At 57.1% G+C, this 27079-nt stretch overlaps 1 protein-coding gene across 1 annotated transcript in view; it reads right to left on the bottom strand.

Moving 5' to 3' along the window:
• Nucleotides 1–7403: 7403 nt before the first annotated feature.
• Nucleotides 7404–27079, bottom strand: part of NKAIN1 (sodium/potassium transporting ATPase interacting 1) — a 44284-nt gene continuing 24608 nt past the window's right edge. The window contains exons 2-7 of the mRNA XM_071576714.1: nucleotides 20479–20616; nucleotides 19245–19325; nucleotides 16294–16491; nucleotides 15470–15530; nucleotides 12952–13033; nucleotides 7404–8397 (exon numbers count right to left, since the gene is read on the bottom strand). Of these exons, the coding sequence (XP_071432815.1) occupies nucleotides 8388–8397; nucleotides 12952–13033; nucleotides 15470–15530; nucleotides 16294–16491; nucleotides 19245–19325; nucleotides 20479–20616 (570 nt within the window). The 3' untranslated portion in view covers nucleotides 7404–8387. The remainder of the gene's footprint in view (nucleotides 8398–12951; nucleotides 13034–15469; nucleotides 15531–16293; nucleotides 16492–19244; nucleotides 19326–20478; nucleotides 20617–27079) is intronic.

Genomic DNA, 27079 nt, shown 5'->3' with positions numbered 1-27079 from the left:
TTCTTGCACCCATCTGGACTGTAACTGTGGATTTACTCCAGATCACACCCAGGCCTTGTGCCCATGAAGGTTTGTGCATCCTTCTGCCAGTCCTGGAGTCACTGCCCTGAGGCCCTTCCCATCCCCTTGCCCTCTGTGGGATCTGTGTGTGTTACAGATGGTTCCACCTCCTTCACATCAACCCTCTGTGCAGCAGGAGCAGGTCAGAGCCCAGAGAGGTGAGTGGGGTTTGGGAAAGCAGCTCCACCAGTGCATGGAGGAGATCCCAGAGACACAACCAAACCACCTGGAACCAGAGGCACCAGAGCCAGGAGCAGCACAGAGAGTGCCATGGCAACAGGGCAGGGAATGCAGCCCAGCTGGAACCTGCCCCACATGCAGGAGCTTCTCCTGCCCACCCAGATGCCCCCAGCAGTGTCCCCTGTCCTGCCCGCTGTGGCACTGGGACTGGTGTGCTCCTGGCAGGAGTCCTGGCACCAACCCCCCTGCAAACTCCACCCTCACTGCCCACACTATGCCTTGGCTTCCCTCTGTGTTTCAGCTCCAGCACTGCCTCCCAGGCTCCCTCCATCCCATCCTCAACCCCTTCCTGATGCTCTGGAGCTGAAAAGCAGCTGATTTGGAGCTGGATCTATGGCAGGGCCTGAGCAGGATGTTGCTTGGCTCCAGTAAAGGTATCCTGGCAGCTCCTGGGATGTGAGGGATCTATATATATATGTATATATATATGTGTGTGTGTGTATTAATATATATATTTGTAAAATATATGTTTATATATATCTTCATAAAATAGATGCTTTTATATTGTATTCATAAAACATATTCATAAAATATATGTGTGTATATATATATATATGTCCACAGATATACCCATATGTATAAATATGTATGAAGGGAGAAATCCTGTGTGCCCACAGTTGTACCTCCATCCGTCAGGGAAGGCCCTGGAGCAGCATCACATCCCTCCAACACCCACCTGAGTGAACCCCCACCCACGTGTCACCTTCCAGCTGGGAGCAGAGCTGATGGGAGCACCAAAAAGAGCATCTTTCCAAGGATAGACTGGGAATTTTGGGGGATCTCCCCCTCCCATGCCATGGCAGGATGTTGCTGGGTTATGTGGTTTGAGGGGGATGTGTCCTTTGGGGTTGCCACATCTCCCAGCTGGGACCACTGGAGAACCATCTCTCCTTGCTAAGGAACCCAAGGGGGAAAAATAAAGCCCAGAATGTGTTTCTTCACCAATTTATCCCCAGAGACAGAGGGTGAGCTTCGCTCCAGAGGTGAACTCACCGCTGTTCCATTCACCCCCCACCTCCTGCAGCCTTGCTGCCACTCTGCCCCCTTTTCCTTGGAACACCTTGGGCAGGCAGCTGGGTCTGCAGTCTCCTCAGCCGCTGAAAAGCGTCTCTATGCCTTTGTCTGGCGTTGTGAAAGCGGCTTTTTTCCTCCTTCCCATCTGTGCCTCGCCGGGGTCCGGCGGCTGCGGGCGGGAGTCGCTGCTTCTGCTCAGCCTAAATTAATCCTTTGTTGCTCCCCAGCCTTTCCTTTGCCGGGCTTGGGATGCAAGAAATTCACCCCGTTTTTCTTCCTGCCCTTCCTGTTTACGGCGACACAGGGTTTGTTCAGGGGAGCAGCGAGCGGTGCTTGGGCTCTGTAATGCCAGCTCAGCCCTGGCCAGGCAGGGCACAGTGGCTGTAAGGGGGCACTGACCCAGTCCAGGGTGTGAGGGGCTCAAAATGAACCCCCTCAGACCCCTCCAGGACTGTGAGTATCAATGCAATGCCCACATTCATTGGCTTTTTAAATTTGAGGTGCCCTCACAGTTTTTGGGGCAGCAAGAGCATCGCTGATGGGGATGTTGGGTTCATGTCCTGGCTCCAGACTCAGGTGGGAGCAGGACAGGGATGTCACATGGGGCAGGTGCTCCATGACACTCATGTGGTCATTTGTATAGTTTTTATTTTAAAGAATTTCCCCTTCTTCTCTGAAAAGACCATTACAGCTATAAAACCAAAGGTTCCAAAGCTTTGCTTATAAACCAGAAGATGTCTCTCAGAATTAAAGGTTTTGATTGAAAAGCACTTTAAGGAGCCTATTTCAGCCTCCAGTTTGGTGCTCACTGACCCTGCCCAGCCCTCTCCAAGGTGCAGGAGGCAGAAGGTGGGCATGGCAGGGCCAAACGCTGGAGCATCGTTACTGTGGAGGCTTTCCCAGCGGGCCCAGTCAGGCTGTGGAACTGGGCCAGGCTGGGCAGCAGGAGATGGTTCTGCAAGAGGCAGAGAAACAGGTTCCCTCCTTCCTCGCAGCTGGGGAGGAGGAGGAGTGGGATCTTCCAGCAGTGCGTCCATGGGGTGTTCCAGCAGCGTGTCCATGGGGTGTTCCAGCAGTGTGTCCATGGGATATTCCAGCAGTGTGTCCATGGGATATTCCAGCAGTGTGTCCATGGGGTGTTCCAGCTGTGTGTGCATGGGATGTTCCAGCAGTGTGTCCATGGGGTGTTCCAGCAGTGTGTCCATGGGGTGTTCCAACAGCATGTCCTTGGGATGCTCCAGCTGTGTGTCCATGGGATATTCCAGCAGCACAGCCATGGGACATTCCAGCAGTGTGTCCATGGGATGATCCAGCCATGTGTCCATGGGATATTTCAGCAGCACAGCCATGGGATATTCCAGCAGTGTGTCCATGGGATGATCCAGCAGTGTGTCCATGGGATGCTCCAGCCATGTGTCCATGGGATATTCCAGCAGTGTGTCCATGGGATGATCCAGCAGTGTGTCCATGGGATGCTCCAGCCATGTGTCCATGGGATATTCCAGCAGTGTGTCCATGGGATGATCCAGCAGTGTGTCCATGGGATGATCCAGTAGTGTGTCCATGGGATGCTCCAGTAGTGTGTCCCAGCAGTGTGTCCATGGGATATTCCAGCAGTGTGTCCATGGGATGCTCCAGTAGTGTGTCCCAGCAGTGTGTCCATGGGATATTTCAGCAGTGTGTCCATGGGATGCTCCAGTAGTGTGTCCCAGCAGTGTGTCCATGGGATATTTCAGCAGTGTGTCCATGGGATGCTCCAGTAGTGTGTCCCAGCAGTGTGTCCATGGGATGTTCCAGCAGTGTGTCCATGGGATGCTCCAGCAGTGTGTCCCAGCAGTGTGTCCATGGGATGTTCCAGCCATGTGTCCATGGGATGCTCCAGCAGTGTGTCCATGGGATATTCCAGCAGCACAGCCATGGGATATTCCAGCAGTGTGTCCATGGGATGCTCCAGCAGTGTGTCCATGGGATGCTCCATCTGTGTGTCCATGGGATGCTCCAGCAGTGTGTCCATGGGATATTCCAGCAGCACACAGCTCCAGCAGCGTGCCCATAGGATGCTCCAGCCATGTGTCCATGGGGTGCTCCATCTGTGTGTCCATGGGATGCTCCAGCAGCGTGTCCATGGGATGCTCCAGCAGTGTGTCCATGGGATATTCCAGCAGCACAGCCATGGGATATTCCAGCTGCGTGTCCATGGGATGCTCCAGCAGTGTGTCCATGGAATGCTCTGGCAGGACCCTGGAGATGCTGCCCCTCTCCCTCCCTGGTCCGTGGCCCCAAGGTGGGATTGGCCTCACTGTCCATACCAACAGGCCTCCCTCCATCCCTGCTCACCCCAGAACAACCTTCCCCCCTCCCTTGGTAGGAGACAAGGCACAGCTCTGGTTGGATCAGGCTTCTCCCAAACACCCACCATTCCCCACGGAGGAGGTGGGTGCTGTGCCCACCTGCCCCAGCAGCTGCACCCACACCCACACCGGGGTCCTTTGGGTCCCTTTGAGTCCCTTCCCTGGGGTCACACTCAAGGCTGGAGACTCCTTGTCCCCACCACGTGTGGGGAAGCCCCTGTGCCCCAAAGGGGCCACCTTCAGCCCCACAGCCCTGCTCTGGGGTGACACCCACCTGTCCCCAGGGTGCTGGGACACCCACCTGTCCCCATGGCCAGGGCAAACACTCCTCCATTCCTGGATACCACCCTAAGATCCATGGATTTTAGGCCTGGAAACCTGCTTTTAGTCTTTTCTGCTAAAGACCAGACCCTGGGGATGGGGGTCCACTGAGCCAGTGGGACCTGTGGGTGACCTGGTGACACCCACATGGCTCAGGGCCACCAACTGACCCAGGGACACCAGGGCTACTGGGAATGGCTGTGCTCCAGCCTCTTCCCAGCTCCTGGCCAGGGACAGGATGACTCTCAGGGAGATAAGGGCTCACTTCCTGCAGGGACAAAGATCTGGGAATGAGACAACATGGGCATTGTGTCCCCAAAACATTGGTGACAACATGTCATGGCAAGGAGTTGCCAAGCAGAAGCCTCACAGGGGGAAGGAGCTGCTCTGGTCCCTGATGTCCCTGAGGACACTGATTTGCTGCCCCAGCCTCACCACATTCCATCTTGATATAAAAAATAAGATTTAATTCAAAGTCAACACCCCCTTCCTTCCCTCACCAAGCTGGGAAAGGCTCAATCCATTAAACACAGAGCAAGTGAAATGGCCTTGGATACTTGGAGTGAAACCACGTGTGGAGCAAACACCACCCTGAAGGGGCAGCTTTAAACTGCATCCAAATTGCTGCTTTGGGGGTGGAAAATGGAAATATTTGGGAAGAAAAGGAAACTATTCCCAGGGGCAGTGGCCACAACCTGAGGAATCCCAACTTTTGCTTCTGGCAGGTCTGGAAAACTTGATTTTGGGAGCTCAACATGCAAAAAATATCCCATGGGGATTCTTAGTATTTCTTGGGGGGGTTACTGCTATTTATTTGGGGGATTATTAGTGAGTTTATTAATATTTCTTTTAGGAGAAAGGATCCTACAACCCCTTGGCTGCCCCCATGAACAGGGATAGGATGTTCCAAACACCAACATTCCACAGCCAGCCCAGATGTTGGTGCTGGGACCCCCACCCAGCCCAGAGGTTGGTGCTGGGACCCCCACCCAGCCCAGAAGGTGCTCCAGGGACCCCCACCCAGTCCAGAGGTTGGTGCTGGGACCCCCACCCAGCCCAGAAGGTGCTCCAGGGACCCCCACCCAGCCCAGAGAATGCTGCAGGGACCCCCACCCAGCCCAGAGGAAGATGCTGGGACCCTCACCCAGCCCAGGAGATGCTGCTGGGGCCCCCACTCAGCCCAGAGGAAGCTGCAGGGACCCCCACCCAGCCCAGAGGATGCTCCAGGGACCCCCACCCAGTCCAGAGTTTGGTGCTTTGATGCTTCTCTGCTTATTTTAAAGGGTATTTTCGTGTCATTTTTTACTACCAGGGAGGGAATCACCTCTGCAGGCAGAGAGGAAAGAGGCAGAACATTCCCAGAACACCAAAGAAGGGCTGGGACCTCTTGGGTTTGCCAAGGCCAAGGTGCTGCCCCTGGGTTGGATCAACTCCAGTGTCACACCAGGCTGGAGATGAACGGATGGAGCAGCCCTGGGGGAAGGACCTGGGGGTGTTGGTGGGTGAGAAGCTGGAGGTGCCCCAGCCCAGAAACCTCCTGTGGGCTGAGCTCAGAGCAGCTGAGAGAGGGGATTGTCCCCCTGTGCCCCCCTCAGGTGAGCCCCCACCTGCAGAGCTGCCCCAGCCCTGGGGAACAACAGCACAAGGACCTGGAGCTGCTGGAGAGTCCAGAGGAGGCCCCGGAGATGCTGCAGGGCTGGAGCCCCTCTGGGAGAGCTGGGGGGTCACCTGGAGAAGAGAAGGGACCAGGGACACCTGAGAGCCCCTTCCATGGCCTAAAGGGGCTCCAGGAGAGCTGGAGAGGGACTTGGGACAAGGGATGGAGGGACAGGACACAGGGAATGGCTTCCCACAGGGTTAGGTGGGATATTGGGAAGGAATTCCTGGCTGTGAGGGTGGGCAGGCCCTGGCACAGGCTGGGCAGAGAAGCTGTGGCTGCCCCATCCCTGGGAGTGACCAAGGCCAGGTTGGACAGGACTTGGAGTAACCTGGGCTGGTGGGAGGTGTCCCTGCCCATGGCAGGGGTGGGATGGGATGAGCTTTGAGGTCCCTTGAGGTCCCTCCCCACCCAACCCATTCCATGATTCCACGATATAATATGGGAAAATCCAGGGGCTGCAGAGCCCTTGGGAAGGAGCTGCAGCATTAATGGGAGATGAGAGAGCAAAAAATAAAAGTAAATTAAAAAACCCCACCACATTTTAATCAAACTGCACCAGGAAGGGGGAACTGCCCCAGAACCAGAACACCATCAGCTGAAACTTTCCTTTGACTTTTATAATTACAGAATAGAAAAGAAATCCTCAGTTCACGTTACAAATACAGGCTCATAGAAAACCAGCCAACAGAACAGAACAAAGCAAAGTCACGGAGCTCCAGTACCTGGCTCCTGTCGAGCCCGGGGCAGGGAGGCTCTGCCCAAGAGTTTTCAAGGCCAGCAAGCTCATCCTTCTGCTTCCTGCTGGGTTTGGGAAGGGTTTGGAGCAGGTGAGTCCCTGCCAATTCCATCCCATCCCATCCCATGTTGTGGCAGGTCAGAGAGACCATCCTCGGTCCTGGAGAGGAAAATAAACCCCAAAAATGCTGCTGGTCCCAGGCCTGGGCAGCCCTTGGGGTGGGGAGGTGTTTTGGGGACTGAGGGGGATGCATTGCCTGAAAAACACGGTTTTCCTTCAGAAAAAGAGAGGGAAGGGGTGGAAAAATTATTGCCTGTAAAGTTGGCAGCTTGGCTGGAGGTGGCTGTGGGGGAGCTGCAGCACATCCCAGCCCTGGGCAGGGGCACTTCACATCTCCTTGGGGGGAAGGACCAAAATAAACCACTCCAGGATGCAAAAAAACCCCCAAAACAAACCACCTAAATTCCCAAGGGTGAAGGACAAACACTTGGGAGTTAAATCCATCCAACATTCCAGGATGTGGAGCAGGGGCTTGGGGTCACATCCAGGGATCCTGGAGGAGCCTCATCCCACCTCCAGGAAAACCAGGAGACCAGTGAGGTGGGGAGAGCTGGGATGCTTCAGGAAACTCCTTTTTTTCTTCCAGCTTCTTCTGAGGCTTTTCCTTCCCAGCTCGTTTTTCTTTGTTGCCCAACACACCTCCCACATCCCTCCCCAAAAATCATTCCCCTCATGCCAATGTCCCTCCTCTGACACCAAAGCTGATGGGTGGATTTGCCACCAAGACCTCCCCATGGGTGAAGGGAGCAGGGAGAGGCCTCTGGGTGAGGGGTTGGGGGACACCAGGGGTTGGGGAACACCAGGGGTTGGGGGGCACCAGGGGTTGGGGGGCACCAGAGGTTGGGGGGCACCAGGGGTTGGGGGCCACCAGGGATTGGGGGCCACCAGGGGTTGGGGGGCACCAGGGGTTGGGGGGCACCAGGGGTTGGAGGCACCAGGGGTTGGGGGGCACCAGGGGTTGGGGGGCACCAGGGGTTGGGGGGCACCAGGGCAGCCCTGGGTGGGCACAGCATTGCTGAAGGCACGATGTTGGCCTTGGGGGGGGGCCCAGCTCAGCCAGAGTCTACTCAGGCACTTTAAATTAAATAAAAAACCCAAACCAATAATTAAAAATAAAAAAAAAAAATCCCAAACCAACCCAAAACATTCATTTAGATCTGTTAAAACAGCCGGAAAGGGGCTGTGCCCAAAACAGCAGATTTGAGGAGTCCCCCCGGAATGTGGGAGGGATGGGGGAGTTTGCAGGGGGATTTTGGGGTGCTGGGGAGTCCCCCCCTGTCCCCACATTTGGGGGTCCAAGCAAAGGTGTTGCTGTCCAGATCCAGCTCCTCAGGGCGTGGGAGACATCCAGAGGGAGCCCCTTCAGTGCTGGTTCCATCCAACTGGGAGGGGCTGGAAAATTCCCTCTGGGAGCAAAATCCCCATTTTTGGAGCCAGCCTGACCCCCAGATCCAGAGTTTTGGAAAATTGTCCCAGCGCTGCTCTCTGTGTCCTGCTGTCCCCAAAGTTTGTCCCCTGCCCCTGGTCCCAGTTTGCTCCAAACCAGCTGGGTTTGCCCCAGTCCCACTGTCCTGGCACACCGGGAAGGGCATCGCTGCTCCAGGGAAACCAGGCTGGAGAAACAGAAGAGAAGTGTCCTGTGAGCTCTGCCACCTTCCTGCACGTCCTCATGTCCCCATCCCAGCGAGTGTTGGAGCCAAAGGGGGTGGCACAGCCTGGGGGGATCCCTCATGTCCAGCCCCTGCTCCCGCTCTGGTGGGTGGGTTGGGCTCGGGGGCATCCAGGGGGGATGGATGTGCAGCTCCTGGTTCCGTTTCGGGGTGTTGTGGGCACAGGGAGGGCTCGGGGCAGCTTCAGATGGTGCCCCCTCCTCTCTGTGGGTTGTGTCATTGGGGGTGTGGTGGCTCCAGGGGGGTCCCATCGCCTGATCCAGGGCAGGAGGAGGTTACCCAGACCTGGAAATAAAGGGGGAGAGGAGGCATCAGGAGAGAGACCCCACCAAGTGTCCCCACCTGGGGACAGGGAGTCACAGCCCTGGGCACAGGGACCTGCTGGGGGGACACAGGGTGGCTCTCACGGGGCCACTGCCCCCCTTTCACCCCCTCAAAGTACCAGAGGGCCAAAGACCAGGCTGGGCACCCCCAGTGGGTTGATGTCCCCCTGCCATGGTGTTCTTGGGGTTGATTCCTCTCTCTTCTTGCAGTGAGCCTTGTCATTATTATTGCTGTTATAACTATTATCATAATTATAATTGTTATTATTATTACAACTACAGCTGCCTCTGCTATTATTCTGTTATTACTATCACTGCTATTATTATTACTATTATTCTTGCTATTGCACATCTCTTCATTTCAATTTTTAACCATTCTGATCTCACCCCACAGGTTTTCCCTTTCCCAATTTTCCTCCCCATCCCATCGCTGGGGGGCTGAAGGAGCCACTGGAGGGGAGGGGGCTCAGATTAAATGGTGGCAGATCCAGGTCAGAACCAGCCCTGCCCACCAGAACCCCCCCCGTGCCCCCCATGGGGCACAGGGCAGTCCCCCCCATGCCCACACCCCTGTCACAGCCGTGCCAGGGCTCAGCTCCCAGCCTGTGCTTCCCAGGTGGTATTTTGGGGGGCAGAGCCCCATTCTGGGGGGGCTGGTGCCACCCTGGGTGGGCAGGAGGGACCCGAGGGGAGGAGATGCTGCCATGGCACCTCCTCCTCCTTCCACTGGGTGGGAGCCCTCCCCCACACTGCTGCTAATTCAATTATGGCTAATTGGAGGCTGCAGAATGAGCTCTCATTTCTGGGGCTGCAGCCCTGCTGTCCTGCCCAGATGGCCCTGGGGACACGAGTGACCTCAGACCCACCCTGAGCCAGGACAGCCCCTTGTTTGGCCTCTCACTGGTGATGGGTGGCAGTGAGACCCCCTGGGTCCCCTCCCCATGCCCCTCACCCCTTGGGTCCCCCCAGATGCCACCTCAGGTGACAAGATGTCACCCCCAAGTCTGAACCCAACCTGCCTTTGCTGTCAGGGGGATGGAGGCACCTTGATATCAATTATAGCAGCATTAATGAGGTGGTGGGTCATTAATGAGCTGGTGGGGTGGGGTGGGGTGGGGTGGGGTGGGGTGGGGTGGGGTGGGGTGGGATGGGATGGGATGGGATGGGGTGGGATGGGATGGGATGGGATGGGATGGGATGGGGTGGGATGGGATGGGATGGGATGGGGTGGGGTGGGGTGGGGTGGGGTGGGATGGGATGGGGTGGGGTGGGGTGGGGTGGGGTGGGATGGGATGGGGTGGGGTGGGGTGGGATGGAGGGGAGAGATGGCACCCCAGTGACAGGGTTCTGGTTGTGACCCACAGCACCCCAAACAAGTTCCTGGCAGCTGGGCAGTGTCAGGGGGGCACTGGGTTTGGCAGAGGGTACAGTGGGTTCAATGTCTCCCAGAGAGGGGGCAGAGGGGTCCCCAGCACCCCCCGAGGTGTCCCCACCCTGCTGGCTCAGCACCAGATTTCTCTGCCATCAGTTTTTGGGTTCCCTGTTTATCTAAAATTGCTGTTCCCACCACCTAAAATCGATATTCCCACTGACATCCCCAAATCCTCCTGCTTGCCCCCAGGAGGGCCCACAGCACCTCCTGGCACCCCCCCTGCCCCTGCAGGGTGCAGGTCAGGGTGGGAGCCCCCAGTTCCTGCCATGCCCTCTGCCCACCTTGGCCATGGGGGCTTTGCACCATCCCACCAAAGCTGAGTGTTCCCTGGGGATCAGCACCCATGGGATGAGTCCAACACTCTCCTGGGTGCCCCAAGGGTGGGCACCCGGCTGGGGCAGAGGGGACCCCTCCCTGATCCCCAGGATGGTCCTGGCACCACTCCCACCCTCTGGTGCCACCAGCCATGTCCCCATCCCACCATGCCCCACTCAGGTTTAGAAAAACGATTCCCTAGAAAATAATAAAAAATTATTATAAACTTAAATTGTATACTGTTTATAAATACAAAAATTATATAATTTAACATAAATAATATTATTTATACATTATATAAACTGGAATGTTATCTTTTATATAAACTGAAAAGTTGTCTTTTATATAAAATGGAAAGTATTTATATATTATATAATTGGAGTAATCTAAATAAATAATACAATAATAAAGTAATAAATAATAATATAAATATTATGTAAAACGTAAAATTAGATACTATTTCTTTTAAAATAAATTATAATAGAATTATAAAATACTGGAGTAAATAAAAATGAAAGTCCTGGAGGGTTGGGGGGCTCCAGGGAAGGATCAGCCCCATGCAGGGGGCACCGCACCAGGGTGGGCACAGCACCAGGGCAGGCACAGCACCAGGGTGGGCACAGCACAAGGGCGGGCACAGCACCAGGGTGGGCACAGCACAAGGGTGGGCACAGCACCAGGGCGGGCACAGCACCAGGGTGGACACAGCACCAGGGTGGGCACAGCACCAGGTTGGGCACAGCACCAGGGCGGGCACAGCACCAGAGCGGGCACAGCACAAGGGCGGGCACAGCACCAGGGCGGGCACAGCACAAGGGTGGGCACAGCACCAGGGCGGGCACAGCAACAGGGCGGGCACAGCACCAGGGTGGGCACAGCACCAGGGCGGACACAGCACCAGGGCGGGCACAGCACAAGGCTGGGCACAGCGCCAGGGCGGGCACAGCACAAGGGTGGGCACAGCACCAGGGCGGGCACAGCACCAGGTTGGGCACAGGACCAGGTTGGGCACAGCACCAGGGCAGGCACAGCACCAGGGTGGGCACAGCACCAGGGCGGACACAGCACCAGGGTGGACACAGCACCAGGGCGGGCACAGCACCAGGGCGGGCACAGCACCAGGTTGGGCACAGCACCAGGGTGGACACAGCACCAGGGCGGGCACAGCACCAGGGCGGGCACAGCACCAGGGTGGACACAGCACCAGGGCGGGCACAGCAGCAGGGTGGACACAGCACCAGGGCGGGCACAGCACCAGGGCGGGCACAGCAGCAGGGTGGACACAGCACCAGGGCGGGCACAGCACCAGGGCGGACACAGCACCAGGTTGGGCACAGCACCAGGGCGGACACAGCACCAGGGTGGACACAGCACCAGGGCGGGCACAGCACCAGGGTGGGCACAGCACCAGAGCAGGCACAGCACAAGGGCAGGCACAGCACCAGGGCAGGCACAGCACAAGGGCAGGCACAGCACCAGGGCGGGCACAGCACCAGGGTGGACACAGCACCAGGGTGGGCACAGCACCAGGTTGGGCACAGCACCAGGTTGGGCACAGCACCAGGGTGGGCAGAGCACCAGAGCAGGCACAGCACAAGGGCAGGCACAGCACCAGGGCGGGCACAGGGGAGCCTGTCGGTGCCCAAAGGCGCAGGGAGGGCCCAGCACTGTCACAGATCAATTTGTTCCACCCTCTCTGCATCTCTAATTTGCCCTTTAATTTGCATACAAGGCTGAAACTCTAATGAATGTTTGGGCAGAGCCCGCGCGGGGTTAATCCCTCCACATTCCCAGCTTTATCCCCTTCCAGTGTTTATCTCCTTGAGCTTAATGGGTAAGGGAGAGGGAAGAAAAGTCAGCGGCACTTTATCTGAGCTCTGCTGCTTCCCCCGGGCACTGCCAGGGGAGGCTCAGCAACCAAAACTTGGCAAAAGGTGGGCATGACCCCCCAAAAACTGCCCAGCCTGGGGGAAACCTCGGAGGGCACATCCTTTGGGTTCTGAGCGTGTATTGGGGCACCTTGGAGGGGGTGCTGTGCCCCTGAGCACCCTGAGCCCCCCGAGAAGCTGTGGCTGCCCCATCCCTGGCAATGCCCAAGGCCGGGTTGGAGCACCCTGGGCCGGTGGGAGGTGCCCGTGCCCATGGCAGGGGTGATAGTTTGCTCCAGGTTTTTTCCTGGTAACCCGATATAACTAGGGAGGGGCTTGTCTCCCAGGTATTCCTCATCCATTCTTTCCAGGTATGAGACAGGAGATAGGAAGTTTAGCCTTTGTTTTTGGTTTCCAGTGAGGGTGGAGGGCAGGGAGCTCTCTGGTGCTCTCAGTCCCTTATCAGAGCCCCACAGAAGATCAGGAGAATATCAGAATATCAGAATATCAGAATATCAGGGAAAGGACACGAGTGAGACTCCCACACAGAGAAGGGGCTGGTTTCCTTCTAAGAGTGGTCGGTGGGATTGTGTTGTACTGGTTTACCTGCTGGGTGGGTGGGGGTGTTTTTTTGTACCCATTGCTTTTTGTTTTGTCTTTCTCACCCCTATTTTTCCTTTCCTTTTCCCTCTTGTGGGTGTAAATTGTATACATTTAATTGTTGACATTTAGAGAAAAAAAATATAAATATACACACGCACATACTGACTTAGCACAGGGGGTTTTTTTTCCCCTTTCCTTTTTCCTGCTTTGAGGAGCAGGGGGAGAAGGGGGGGTGGCTCGAGCTGGGGAGCCAGGACCAAACCAGCTGTGGGAACTGCCGTGCCCGGCGGGGACTCACGTGTAGAGCGGCTGGAGCTGTAGGTGCGACGTCTTCTGAGGCGCCTGGTACCCGTAGGAGTCAAACCCGCCGATGAAGTCGACTGGGGAGAGTGGGGAGAGCAGGGAGGTGAGCTGGGCAGGGCACAGGGGGGATGCCCTGCCTGCCCCCACCCCCAGGGCACCCATGGGACACTCGGCATCCCGGGCTGCAGCTGCATCCCAGGGAAGTGCAACATCCCAGGGAAGTGCAACATCCCAGGGAAGTGCAACGTCCCAGGGAAGTGCAACGTCCCAGGGAAGTGCAACGTCCCAGGGAAGTGCAACGTCCCAGGGAAATGCAACGTCCCTGCAAGCAGCTCAGGAGTCCTGAGAGCCCCTTCCAGTGCCTAAAGGGGCTCCAGGAGAGCTGGAGAGGGACTGGGGACCAGGAATGGAGGGACAGGACACAGGGAATGGCTTCCCACTGCCAGAGGGCAGGGATAGATGGGATATTGGGAAGGAATTCCTGGCTGGGAGGGTGGGCAGGCCCTGGCACAGGCTGGGCAGAGAAGCTGTGGCTGCCCCATCCCTGGGAGTGTCCAAGGCCAGGTTAGATGGAGGGTGACCTCATCACTCTATAACTCTCTGAAAGGAGGTTGTAGCCAGGTGGGGGTTGGTCTCTTCTCCCAGAGGAACCAGCAGTTGAACAAGAGGTCAGGGGCTTAAGCTCTGCCAGGGGAGGTTTAGGTTGGAGATCAGAAAGAAATTCTTTACAGAGAGAGTGCTCAGGCATTGGAATGGGCTGCCCAGAGAGGGGACTCTCAGTCCCTGGAGTTTTTTAAGATGAGATTGAACGTGGCACTGAGTGCCATGATCTTTTGCTCACAGTGGGGGTGGGTCAAGGGTTGGACTTGATGATCTCAGAGGTCTCTTCCAACCCAGCTGATTCTGTGATTCTGTGATCTCCCCAAAATCAGTATGACACAGAGCTGAGGTCGGGGTGGGTTCCCACTCATGGGTGTCCAAGAGCAGAGAGATCCGGGGGCAGTCTCGCCCCTCCTGGCATCTTTCTCTTCCCATCTTAATATTCAGCCAGCTCTCAATTTTGACACCAACCATCCATTTCCAAATCTAATAAGATATTCCATTAAAAAGATGCATTTGCATCCCGGGCTGCAGCAGCATTAATATTAAAAGAGTATTGAATGCAGGAGTTTGTTTGAATGCAAACACTCCCCGGAGCCGCCGGGAGTGGATAAACCTTTTGCCGGTTCCCTGCATTTGGAGACAAGTTATTCCCGTGGGCAGCAGCCACTTCCACATGGAGACTTTTCCTTTCTGCCACACCAGTTCCCAAAGGGGGGAAAAACCCTCGGATGCCACACAGGCTGGGCTGGGACCACCTGTGGGGCTGTGGCACCGCTGGGACGCTGCTCCCAACACTGATCCCGGGAAAAGAGCCTGATCCCGAGAGCATGTGGGGGGCTGTGCCGTGTGGCACATCCCTGCCTGCCGCGGGGCTGCTGGGATGTGCCAGCTGGCAGGAATTAATTAACGGCAGATGAGCTTTTAATGCAGTTGGATGGCCACAGCCTCAACCACCTGGTTAACTGGGGCTTCCAGGGGGGGCTTTGCAGGAGTTGTGGCCACATCGGGGAGAACATCATAGGTTTGTATAAAATTTAACCCAGAACTTTGCTCAAATTGCTGTGTTTCCACCTGTTTTGGGGTGAAAAACTGGCAGTGTGGAGGCTGTGGGGACACTGCCTGGGGACACACGGTATTCCCAGCTCGTTGTCCCCAGGGGCTGTCAGGGGAGCGGGGGGTGGTGGCTGGCTCTGGAGATGTGAGCAGGGAGGACAGGACGGCTCTCCCGCAGTCCCGCGGGGCTGGAGCTGCACCAGGAGCATTCGCTGGGAATTTATCAGGGTGTGGAGGTGGCTCCTCACAGCGAGGGTGACACTCCCGCTGCTCCCTGGACCAGGAACCTGCAGGAGATGCTCCATCCTGTGGGAGACTCTCTGTCCTGTGGGAGACTCTCTGTCCTGGGGGAGACGCTCTGAATTTGGGTTGGGTGGAGCTGCAAGAGCAATGCCAGCCCCAAATCCAACCCTGAGCAGCCTCACAGAGGGGTGAGCACCCCGAACTCCACAGGAGCTGGATGCAGTGCCATGATGTTGGTGTGGGCACCAGGGACAGGGCTGGGACCGCCTCAGCCTCTTTGTGGGCTGGGGCAGGGACAAAGTCAGATGGAACCAGTTCTGTTCTGCACCCAAGGGCTCCCTGTCTCTGTCCCCTCCTCCCAGGGTGCAGCCCCTCCCCGAGGCTGTGCTGGGGGACCACTGGTGGCACAGGGTGGCACATCACCCCCCAGCACACTTGCCATGCCAGGGATGGAAATACAGGACAAAACCCCTGACTGAAGGGATTCCTTCCACCACCTGGGACCCAGACGTGCCTCCCCCAGCCCTGCCAGGGGCCGCCACCCCAGGGAGCCCCAGGATGGTGCCAGCCAAGGCTGTGCTGCAGCTCTGCCCCACACGACCCACAGCACTTACAGCTGTCCTCCTCCTCCAGGAACACTTTGCTGACGTAGCAGGCGTAGACGAACCCAAAGAGCTGGGAAAAGAGAGTGGGCAGGGAGAGGGTGGTTATTGGGGAAGGACAAACGGACAACACAACCACGTGGTGCTGGTGGGGTGGAAGCCTGGAGTGTACTGGGGGCACTGGGAGCATCCTGCAGTGGGTCAGGGTGCTGGTTTGGGGTACTGGATGGTTTCAGATGCACTGGGGTGCCAAAGGTGGGGGCCCCAAGGGGGGTGGGGGCCCCAAGGGGGGTGGGGGCCCCAAGGGGGGTGGGGGCCCCAAGGGGGGTGGGGGCCCCAAGGGGGGTGGGCTGGCACCCAGCTGGGCTGGCAGCACAGAGGGTGCTGAGCCCCACACAGTCCTGGGTGTCCCTTTGGTGGGTGCAGCTGCTCTGGACCACAATTCCCTTCAAAGCTGGATTTCCTTGCAGCCTCCTAAGGGGCTTTGCATCCAGGTGTGCCCCATTCCCACCTTCCCACGGGGTGTGACAGACACCGGGAAGAGGGACCCTCTCACTGCACATCCCCCCAGCTCACTCTGGGTGGGTCACACTGACAACTCCCAGATTCCTGCAGCATCCAACCCACAGCCTGTCAGGGTTGGGAGTGGGCAACACCCCTGGGGTGCTGGCACAGGCTCTGCCTGCTCCTCCCTTCCCAGCCCTGGGGACACCCCGCTGCTGACAGCACCCAATCCCCTGATGAGTGATGGCATGGTGGCACCACGGTGACTGTGCCCACCCCATTCCACCCTCCCTCAGGATTCAGGATTCAGGGTGAGGAGGGGCTGCCCTTACCGCCAGGAATATCTGCGTGGCACTGCTCACCACCTCGATGTACTGGTAGTCGAGCAGGCAGCCGCTGACCGTGATGACGTGGTGGTCCTCAGGTGCCAGGTTGGAGTTCAGCACCGGGGTCACCAGGCAGCCAGGCCCGTTCTCCATCCACCACGAGCGGTGCAGTGAGGTATTGAAGGTCATGATGAAGTCTCGGTCCTGCAGGAGGAGGAGGAGGAGGCAAAGGGTGTGCAGCTCATCCCTTTGCAGGAGGGTTGGACATCTCAGCCCAAAGGTGCTCCATGAGACCATGTGAACACAGAGCAGGGTCTTCCTGATCCACAGCATCCACGGGGCTTGTGGCTCCTCCCATGCTGCTGCCATGGACCATCTGGTCCAGCAGGTGTGCCAGGATGCCCAGGTGACACGATGGATGTCCCAGAATGGTCACCAGTGTGGCAGCTTGGCCTCAAGGCAGGGGAGCAGCTGCTTGTGGTGCTGCTGGTCCCACCCAGCCCCACCAGAGACAGGGCCATGGGGCCACCCCACAGCATGGTGTAAAGCTGCAGGGTAACCCCACCTCGTGGGGGCCCTCCTGGTGCCACTGCGTGAGCTCCCACCCCATGGAGGCTCTTTCTGGTGTCACTGGATGAGTCCCCAACCCATGGAGGGCCCTCCTGGTGCCACCAGGTGAGCCCCAACCCCATGGGGGGTCCTCCTGGTGCCACTGGGTGAGTCCACACCCCATGGAAACTCCTTCTGGTGCCGCTGGGTGAGTCTCCACTCCATGGAGGGCCCTCCTGGTGCCACTGAGTGAGCCCCCACCCCATGGAAATTCCTCCTGGTGCCACTGGATGAGCCCCCACCCCATGGAGGACCCTTCTGGTGCCACTGGGTGAGCCCCCACCCCATGGAAACTCCTCCTGGTGCCACTGGATGAGCCCCCACCCCATGGAGGACCCTTCTGGTGCCACTGGGTGAGCCCCCACCCCATGGAAACTCCTCCTGGTACCACTGGGTGAGTCCCCACCCCATGGGGGGCCCTCCTGGTACCACTGGGTGAGCCCCCACCCCATGGAGGACCCTCCTGGTGCCACTGGATGAGCCCCCACCCCATGGAAACTCCTTCTGGTACCACTGGATGAGCCCCCACCCCATGGAGGACCCTTCTGGTGCCACTGGATGAGCCCCCACCACATGGAAACTCCTTCTGGTACCACTGGATGAGCCCCCACCCCATGGAAACTCCTTCTGGTACCACTGGATGAGCCCCCACCCCATGGAGGGCCCTCCTGGTGCCACTGGATGAGTCCCCATCCCATGGGGGGCCCTCCTGGTACCACTGGATGAGCCCCCATCCCATGGGGGGCCCTCCTGGTGCCACTGGGTGAGTCCCCATCCCATGGGGGGCCCTTCTGGTACCACTGGATGAGCCCCCATCCTATGGGGGGCCCTCCTGGTACCACTGGATGAGCCCCATCCTATGGGGGGCCCTCCTGGTGCCACTGGGTGAGCCCCCACCCCATGGAGGACCCTCCTGGTGCCACTGGATGAGCCCCCACCCCATGGAGGGTCCTCCCAGGCCCTCTCTGTTTCCCCAACCCTCGGATCTGGGGGATGGGGAATCTGCTGAACATCCTCTGTGGGAAACCACCAATCTGGGATGAAAAGATTTTTGCTGGTGGGGGTGGAAAAAATAGAAAGAGAGTGGGTTTGGGTTTGTGGAGCTGCAGGATGTGGGCTCAGGGCTGGGAAGAAGGATGAGGGGGTGTTCTGGCATGGCACAGTGACGGAGACTCGGGATTTCCACCGAATCCTCCCCCACCCATCCTCCGTGCCTGCTGCTCAACCCAACACTTCAGCTCCCTAGAGGAGCCTCAAGTGACCTGGAGCAAGCTGGGAAGATGGTCTGGGCCATGGAACCCTCTCCTTGCTGTGGGCAGCACAGAGCAGTTGTTGTGATGCCCCAAGCACAGTCCAGCAGCCTCAGAGCTGGGGTGGGATGTCAGAGCAGGGCACAGCTTGGCACAGGTACCTCAGCCATGGGCTGAGGGTGCTCAAACCTCCCAGTGCTGCACCATCACTGGGTGAAGTTTTGCTCTTTTTCCAGTAAAAGCTGTAATTTGACAGCCCAGGCTGGGGTGGAGGGTCATGGAAAGGCATAACCCCCTCACAGCCTCACCCCATCACCACAGGGTGACTTCCCAAAGCCATTAAGGATGTCCAGGGGACTCCAGGGCTGAGTGGAGCTTGTAGAGCCTCTGAAGACCCCAGAAAACTGGGAATATGCAGCATGGGGGGGGTGGGGGGGGTGTCTCCTCCTCCCACCCACTGCCCTCCCCATCCCTGCCACCACCATGAGCTGAGGGAGATCCTGCTCCAAACTTTCCCATCATTGCTCATCCCTGTTCCCTCTGTGGCTTCTCCACTTTATCTCCTTGTTGGCACATCAGGAAAGGGTCACCTTGGTTTGAACTGTCTGTCTGTCCATCCCATCCCGTGGGAACTCACCAGGGAGGGACCTCCAACCCCCAGGTGGGTGCTTTGCTGCCAGGGCAAGGGCACCCACGGGCTCTGGGAGGGATGTGGAGCAGAGAAGGGGTAGGAGGGCAAGGGCAGGAGAGAAGGAAGGGTGGGGAGATGGAGGGAGGCAGGTGGGCAAGGGCAGGAGAGCAGGGAGGGTGGGGAGATGGAGGGAAGGGGTAGGAGGGCAAGGGCAGGAGAGCAGGAAGGGTGGGGAGATGGAGGGAAGGGGTAGGAGGGCAAGGGCAGGAGAGCAGGGAGGATGGGGAGATGGAGGGAAGGGGAAAGAGGGCAAGGGCAGGAGAGCAGGGAGGGTGGGAGAGATGGAGGGAGGATGTGGGGAGGACAAAGAGCAGCTGGGGGGGTTACCCGGGGCAGGAGAGCAAGAAGAGTGGGGAGATGGAGGGAGGGAGGATGTGGGGAGGACAAGGAGCAGCTGGGGGGGTTACCTGGGACAAGCGCCCGACCTCCAGGTAGAAGCAGATGATGAAGGCGTTCCAGCCGACCCACAGCACCAGCCACACGGCGTACTGTGGGGGAAGACACCGTCAGGACCCGCCCACCCTCCCTCCTTGTCACCGGATCCCACCCCAGGGATAGAACCCCCCAGGGCAGAGGGGCCCAGGAATGCCGGTGGAATGCCAAGGATCCTGATTTCCATTCAAAGATGATCCTCAATATTCTGTGATCCCACTGGATCTGCAGGTGGATCATGGAATTGTGAGATCACAGAGTCATAGCATAGTTTGGGTTAGAAGGTACATTAAAGCTCATCCCATCCCACCCCCTGCCATGGGCAGGGACACCTCCCACCAGCCCAGGTTGCTCCAAGCCCTGTCCAACCTGGCTTTGGAGCTACCACAGCTTCCCTGGACATCCTGTCCCAAGTGATACAGGAGGGAAACCTGAGGCTGGGCCATTCCCGGGGTGATGGGCCCGTCAGTTGAGGAAAGAGATTGAGGGGCTGGAGTGGGGCCAGAGAAGAGCAACGAGGCTGGAGAAGGGACTGGAGGTGGCACTGAGTGTCCTCTGAAACACCTCCAGGGACAGAGAATCCAACATGTCTTGATCCAACCCCACTGTGATCACCAGCCCAGGGCACAGAGTGCCAGAGTGATCCCAGTGGGGATGGATCAAGGGTTGATGATCTCAGAGGTCTCTTCCAACCCAAGTGAGAAGAGAAGAGCAACGAGGCTGGAGAAGGGACTGGAGCACAAGTGCTGTGGGGAGAGGCTGAGGGAGCTGGGGGTGTTCAGCCTGGAGAAGAGGAGGCTCAGAGGTGACCTCAGCACTGTCTGAACTCCCTGAAGGGAAGTTCTGGCCAGGTGGGGGTTGGTCTCTTCTCCCAGGCACTCAGCAATAGGACAAGGGGGCACGATGGGCTCAAGCTCTGCCAGGGGAAATTGAAGTTGGAGAGCAGAAAAAACTTCTTTGCAGAGAGAGTGCTCAGGGATTGGAATGGGCTGCCCAGAGAGGGGGTGGATTCCCCATCCCTGGAGGTTTTTCAGCTGAGCTTGGCCGTGGCACTGAGTGCCATGATCTGGTAAAGGGGCTGGAGTTGGCCCAAGGGTTGGACTTGATGATCTCGGAGGTCTCTTCCAACCCAATCCATTCTGTGATTCTGTGAATTCTGTGATTCTGCTGTACCCGGGCACAGGGAGCAGCACCCACAGCAGCACTTACCATCATGAGGTATCTGGATCTGTACTGGATGGTCCCAAAAATACCCAAAATAACGGCCATGATGTGTAAAAAATTCGCCAGGATCGGGGCCCACTGGTATCCCAGGAAATCAAAGATCTGCCTCTCCAGCGCCGCGACCTGCAGGAGAGCACGGGAGGGAGGGGGATTAGTCATCGGTCACCTCGGCAGCTCCCGGGATGCTGGAGGGAAAGAGCAGCTGGGAATTAATGGGGAATCCCGTGGATAATTAGTTGCAACAGGCTGAAGTGTCTGCATGAGGCATCGGGTGAGGGATTGTCGGGAATATTTGGAGCCGGGAAGGGGAAAGCAAGGAGATGTCACCTTGTCACCTCCGGGTCTCGCCTTCCCCACCCCTCAGGGCTTGGGTGGTGCTGAAAATCGGCCTCAAGAAAGGGTTTATGATGAGAAAAACCACCGGCTGCTGCCACACGGGAGGGTGTTTTGTGAGTGATTTTCTGCCCATCCTCACCAGCTCCTCCCAAGGATGCCCCCAGCATTTGTAATCCATCAACAAGGGCGGGATGCAGGAGATAAATCACAGGTAATCCATCAACGAGGTGGGGATAAATCACGATTAATCCATCAACAAGGGTGGGATGCAGCTGGATAAATCACAGGTAATCCATAAACAAGGTGGGGATAAGTCACAGGTAATCCATCAAGACGGGTGGGATGTAGCTGGATAGATCACACCTTCAGGGCAGGGACCAGGTGTGATCCACCCGTTATCCCAGCACTTATTTACTGCTCCCTTTGCCTCCAGAAAGGCTCTATTGCTCTTAATTGCAGGTTTAGCTTAAAGAAAGGGGGTGGTAAAGGCAAGGTGGGAGCACTGGGGCGTTCAGAGGTGGTTTGAAGTTAAAAAATTGAGATTTGGTGAGGTCATGTTTTTTGGAGAAGTTTGTAAGAACTTTTAGAGAAGTTTGTAAGAACTTTTAGAGAAGTTTGTAAGAATATTTAGAGAACTTCAGGGTGCTCAGACACTGCAGTCCCTGAGGATGAAGGGCTGGAGGAAAATGGGATTTTTCAAAGGTGCCAACACCAAATTTGAGTGGGAAGGAGCTCACCTGTTCCCAGATCACCCCCTGGCTGTGGCACCTTCACTTTCTTCAGACCCATCCCATCAATCCATGCAATTTTCCTAGTCCTTAATCCCCATGACAAGGATGGGAGAGATGGATCCCATTCTGGAGGGCTGCTCAGAGCCCAGGGAGCACCTTCCCCATCACATTTGATACACTGAGTTGGGACATCCCTCCCAAACCCCAGGTGGTCAGTGCTGAGCCCTGGGAGGAGCATCCCTGCCCCAGCAGCCTTAGGAGTGGGATGTGGCAGCAGCAGCAGCCTTGGAAATCCAAATCCTGTCTCCATGTCTCTTGCTGACAGTCCAACCCTGTCCCCATCACTCTTGGAGGTGCCCCAAGTTCACCCAACAACCCCCGTGAGCTCCTGGGCCCCAAGTCCTGCCCACCCCACCGTGCCTGAGTGTCCCCTCCCGGTGCCACACGGCTCATCCTGTTGGGAATTTTATTCCCAAAAGGGCAGTTTATCCTCAAAACTCCAGGAGAAAATGGACCTCACCCTCCCCAGCAGCTTCCCACAGGATCTGGATGGAGAAGATCTCCATCCTGGAGCTCCCAGGGGGTTCCCAGGCAGCATCCCAGTCTGGCCAGCCCGACTTCATGTGTCCTAATTACAGGGGGGAATAAATGAGGTGGCAGAAGTCCTTCCCAGAGCGTTTCACAAGCCTGAGCCAGGGCTGTGGGACCACCAGCAGTGCCTCAATTTCCCCACCCAAGAAACACCACATGCTCATTGAATTGTCTCAGTGTCCAGGGGTTCCTTCAGGGAATTCTTCTCACCCTACCAACACAAAGGTTTTGGGAGTCCAAGTGCCAGGGCTGAGAACAAAGGAGTGGTTGGTGGCTGCAGATTCCAACTCAGTGGAGGGGCAGAGGGGAGAAAACAGACTCAGTGCACCTGGGAGGGGGAGAGGCTTTTCCTGGGTGCTGCTTCACCCCGAACTGGGGCAGCTGCTGGGGAAAGGCCACTGTTTGCTGAGCTGGTGAGAGCTCCCTCTGGCTCTGCTCTTTGCCTTCCCCCCTCCATCTCTGGGCACCCTGAGCTTCAGAGAGAGAGAGAGAGAGGAGAGACACACTTTGGGACACGCTATAGACGTTTTCCTTGGGACTGACTTCGTCTGCAAGGAGATTTCTGGGAATTCCCACCACTCCTCAACTCCCAGTGTTTCCTTCTTTTGAACAAGGGACAAGGAGGGAGAGAGTTTGCTCTTTCCCCAGGGAAAGGCTCCATCCTGCACCACGTGAGTGTTCACCCCTTGTCTCTGCCTCGCTGGGGAAAACTGAAAACTCACCTCACCTCCAGCCCAGGTGTGACACTGACACTGTCCATAAATGTAACTGCACCAGGGGGAACCTGCAGGTTTTGGGAGTTGTTTTTTTTTTTTTTTTGGTGCTGAGGGAGTAGTTTGCTCTGGTCTGTTCATAGTTATATCTATATATAGTAGTCAAGAACAGTTATCCTTCTTATATACATTTTCTAATTAAATTTTTGGGTTTTTTCTAAATTTAATAAGGAGTGACGTGGTTATTGAAGAGGAATCCTCTCCTCTGGTCTTGGTAAACATTCTGGTTTCCCTCAGACTAGGACACTTAGTGAGAGCTCATATCAACACCTATTTTAGCCCAGCTCCATCCTGGCACTGTGGTATCCCATTCCCTACCCCATCCTGGGGTAGGATCTGCTGGATCAGGGCTGGCAGGACCCTGGTTCCAGTTACAGGTGATGCAGCAGGGCCTGGGCAGCCCCTGGCTCTGTGGAGCTGGGACAATCCTGTTTGCATTGCAGCTTAATTCACTTCCAAGCTGTTTAAACTCTCCCAGGGAACAGCCTTTGGAAATACAACTGGGCTGTAAATCTCTTAAACTGAGGCACGTAAATAATAAATGCTCCAGGGAGAGCAGTGCTGGGGGTTTTATGGCCACCCATCCATCTGGGGGCTGCTGACAGAGCTGCTTAGCAGGAGCTTGATGGCAGGTTTGGGTACCACTGATGTTCCAGGCTGAGGGATGGGGCTGGGAAGAGCCTCTGGGAGCATCCCACAGAGCTGGAGAGATGAGTTCACACCTGTGCAGCTCCTTCATTCCAGCCTGTCACACCAGGACAGGCTGCAGGAGGAGCTGGGAAGAGCCTGGTGGAACCTAATCCTTGTTCATCACAAGGAGAGGCAAAATTAAGGGCAAACACCACGTTTCCCCCTGGATGAGTGTTGATTACACCAAAAAGCTGTGCTGGAACCCCCCTAGCAGCTCCCACACTGCTCTGGGAGGGCGTTATTCCAGTTTATTCCCTCTGTGGGAAGAGCAAATCGTGTTTTTTCCAGCCTTGTCAGATGTTGTTTGAGGTTAAGGGAAACAGAGACAGAGCACAAAGACACTGAGTGTGCCACTCCCTGGCTCTCACCCCCTGCCAGGGCCAAGGGCATCCTAAGGGCACCCCAAGGGCATCCCAAGGGCATCCCAAGGGCATCCCAAGGGCACAATGTTCTTCATGAGTGGGAAAACTGTGGCAAAGCCTCCAGGGGGAGAGGGATCCATGTTTGGTGACCCTCACAGAGCTGATGCTCCTGCCTTGCTCCTTGTTGTGCTTCCCAAGCTGGTCCAGCCCCTGGAGTATCCTCACCTGGTATTTTGGGGGTGGGCTGTCACTGGCAGGGAACTTCAAGGCACCTCAGCTCTGTGTGCAGCCACCACCAGCAGTTCAGGGCCCAACATCACCCCAAACATGGCCAGGGGCATCCCAGGAAAATTCCCAGCAAAATTCCCAGCAATTTAGGGATCAGCATCATCCAATCCCTCAGTCCCAAGTGCCCTGTGGAGCTCAGAGCATCCCCCCCAGGTCACCCTCCTCCTCCTGGAAAGGGGATTCCTCCTGCTAATTGCACCCCCACGCTCATTAACACTCTCCCCTCCCAGCTCCAGCTGCTGCTGGGACACTCCTGGGTTCACACACCATCCCACTGCTCATTAAGGTGAACCTGCAGCTGATCAATGCAATGAGTTTTAGGGCTCCCTCTTAATTAAACACTCTCTCATTGATTGATCGACCCCAAAAGTTCCCTTGGCAGCCAATCCCATCCCTCAGCTGGGGGTGGATCCTGCTCTTCCCAAGGGTTTGGTTTCCAGCAGGTGAGGTGTGGGAAGGGGCTCTGCCAGTGTGACAGTCCCTGGGCAGGACTGGGGCAGGAGGGGACACAGGGACTGCCCCTGGGGACAGGAGTTGGGGGGCTCAGCCCAGGGCTGGGGGCAGGGCTGGAGGAAAATGGGATTTTTCAATGCTGTGGGCACCAAATTCGAGTGGGAAGGAGCTCACCTGTCCCCAGATCACCCCCTGGCTGTGGCACCTTCACCTTCTTCAGACCCACCCCATCAATCCATGCAGTCTTCCCAGTTTTCTTAACCCCCCTAACAAGGATGGGAGAGATGGATCCCATTCTGGCTGTGCCAGGAGAGTTGCTCAGAGTCCAGGGAGTACCTTCCCCCTCACATTTGATACACTGAGGTGGGACATCCCTCCCAAACCCCAGGTGGTCAGTGCTGAGCCCCAGGAGGAGCATCCCTGGCCCAGCACCCTCGGACACTGCAATACTAAACCAGGAACACTCCCAGCAGCTCCCACTTCTGCTCTCTTGGAAACAGAGACACCCAGAATGGTTTGGATTCCCTCCAGAAAACATCCTCCCTAAAGACTGCAAAGCCCTGGCACCCAGCTGCACCTTGGGGGGGTGGGCAGGATTCTGGAGGGGGCAGGATTCCGGAATAGGATGATGGAGGGGGCAGGATTCTGGAGGGGGCAGGATTCTGGAATAGGATGCTGGAGTGGGCAGGATTCTGGAATAGGATGCTGGAGTGGGCAGGATTCTGGAACAGGATTCTGGAGGGGGCAGTATTCTGGAATAGTATGATGGAGGGGGCAGGATTCTGGAGGGGGCAGGATTCTGGAATAGGATGCTGGAGGGGGCAGGATGCTGGAGCAGGATGCTGGAGCAGGATGCTGGAGGGGGCAGGATTCTGGAATAGGATGCTGGAGGGGCAGCAGGCAGGATTCTGGACCAGGATTTTGGAGGGGGCAGTGGGCAGGATTCTGAAGTAGGATTTTGGAGCAGGATGCTGGAGGGGGTGGGATCCTGGAATAGGATGCTGAAGGGGACAGGATTCTGGAATAGGATGCTGGAGGGGGTAGAATCCTGGAATAGGATGCTGGAGGGGGCAGGATTCTGGAATAGGATGCTGGAGGGGGCGGGATCCTGGAATAGGATGCTGGAGGGGCAGAGGGCAGGACTCTGGACCAGGATCCTGGAGCAGGATTTTGGAGGGGGCAGTGGGCAGGATTCTGAAGTAGGATCCTGGAGCAGGATGCTGGAGGGGCAGCGGGCAGGATCCTGGAGCAGGATGGAGCAGCAGCAGGTTGGATGATGCTCCCAGGTACCTGCTGCGTTTCCTCCCCGCGGCAGCAGCTGCGAGTCAGGCTGAGCTCCCTGCCCTGCCCTGCCCTGCCCGAGCGGCGCCCTGACCCCCTGCCGGGTTATTATCCTGCGCTCCTCATTTCCTCCCGCACACCATATGCCTGAGGCTCGCCAGGGATTTAACCTTTCATTTCGCTGCGTTTTCGAGGGATTTGGGGTCTTTGTTCCCCGTCCAAAGATGCTGCGAGAGCGTCGCTGCCGAGCCCGACCCTGAGCCCCTCTGAGTGTTTGGGGCCGGGAGGAGCTTCCAGGAGCTCTGGACAAAAAATTGTTGGATTTCAGGGAGAAAACACCCCCGGGCAGAGCTGCAGGGCAGGATGTCCGATCCAGGAGGGATGTTGGTGTCCCAGATGGGGCATTAACGGAGCCACATCCTGCCCCAGCCCGAAGGATGTCACAGCATCCCACACCCCCACCGAGCCCCCCTGCGGGCTCAGCCAACCCTCGGGACTTCTCCTTTTGAGGCAGTTTGAGGCATTTGGCTGGTTTGGGCTCTGCCAGTGCCTTCTGCTCGTGGGCAGCCCCAGGAGGTGTCGGAGGCATCTCCATCTCCAGCCCCAGGAGGGGAATCGGCTGCGATTTAAATGAGCAGGGAAGGAGAGATTGACTATTAAGGAGGTGCAAACACCGCTGTGAACCCAGGGACTCCATTTAATGACTTGGAAACAAGTTCTTGACCTACTTCCGACTGCAAAAACCTTCATAAAACCAAGGAGGAAAAGAAACTAAAGGCGCCTGAGCCTCAGCCTCGGGTGGGGCTGAGCAGGAGTTGGGAAGATGCCCCAGGACTGAGCAGATCCAGTGCAAAGCAGGAGCTGAAAGTGGGGTGAAAGAGGCACAAATTGGGTCCTCCCAAGCTGGTGCAACCCCTTGTTGATGCCACCGTGGCCTCTGAGCAGTCCCTTTGTACCCCCCCAGGTGTAGGAGCTCACAACACGTGGCTGGAGCATCCCAGATCTCCGGGATGTGGCTGTGGGTGCTGGGGGCTCACACAGAGATTTGGGGTGTGGGGGGGTCTCTCACCACGGCCCCCCA

This window comes from Pithys albifrons, chromosome 24 (genome assembly GCF_047495875.1).
Source record: "Pithys albifrons albifrons isolate INPA30051 chromosome 24, PitAlb_v1, whole genome shotgun sequence".
Taxonomy (NCBI): Eukaryota; Metazoa; Chordata; class Aves; order Passeriformes; family Thamnophilidae; genus Pithys; species Pithys albifrons.
Note: the sequence above shows the minus strand (reverse complement) of the source record. Positions and strands in the feature narration are given on the sequence as shown.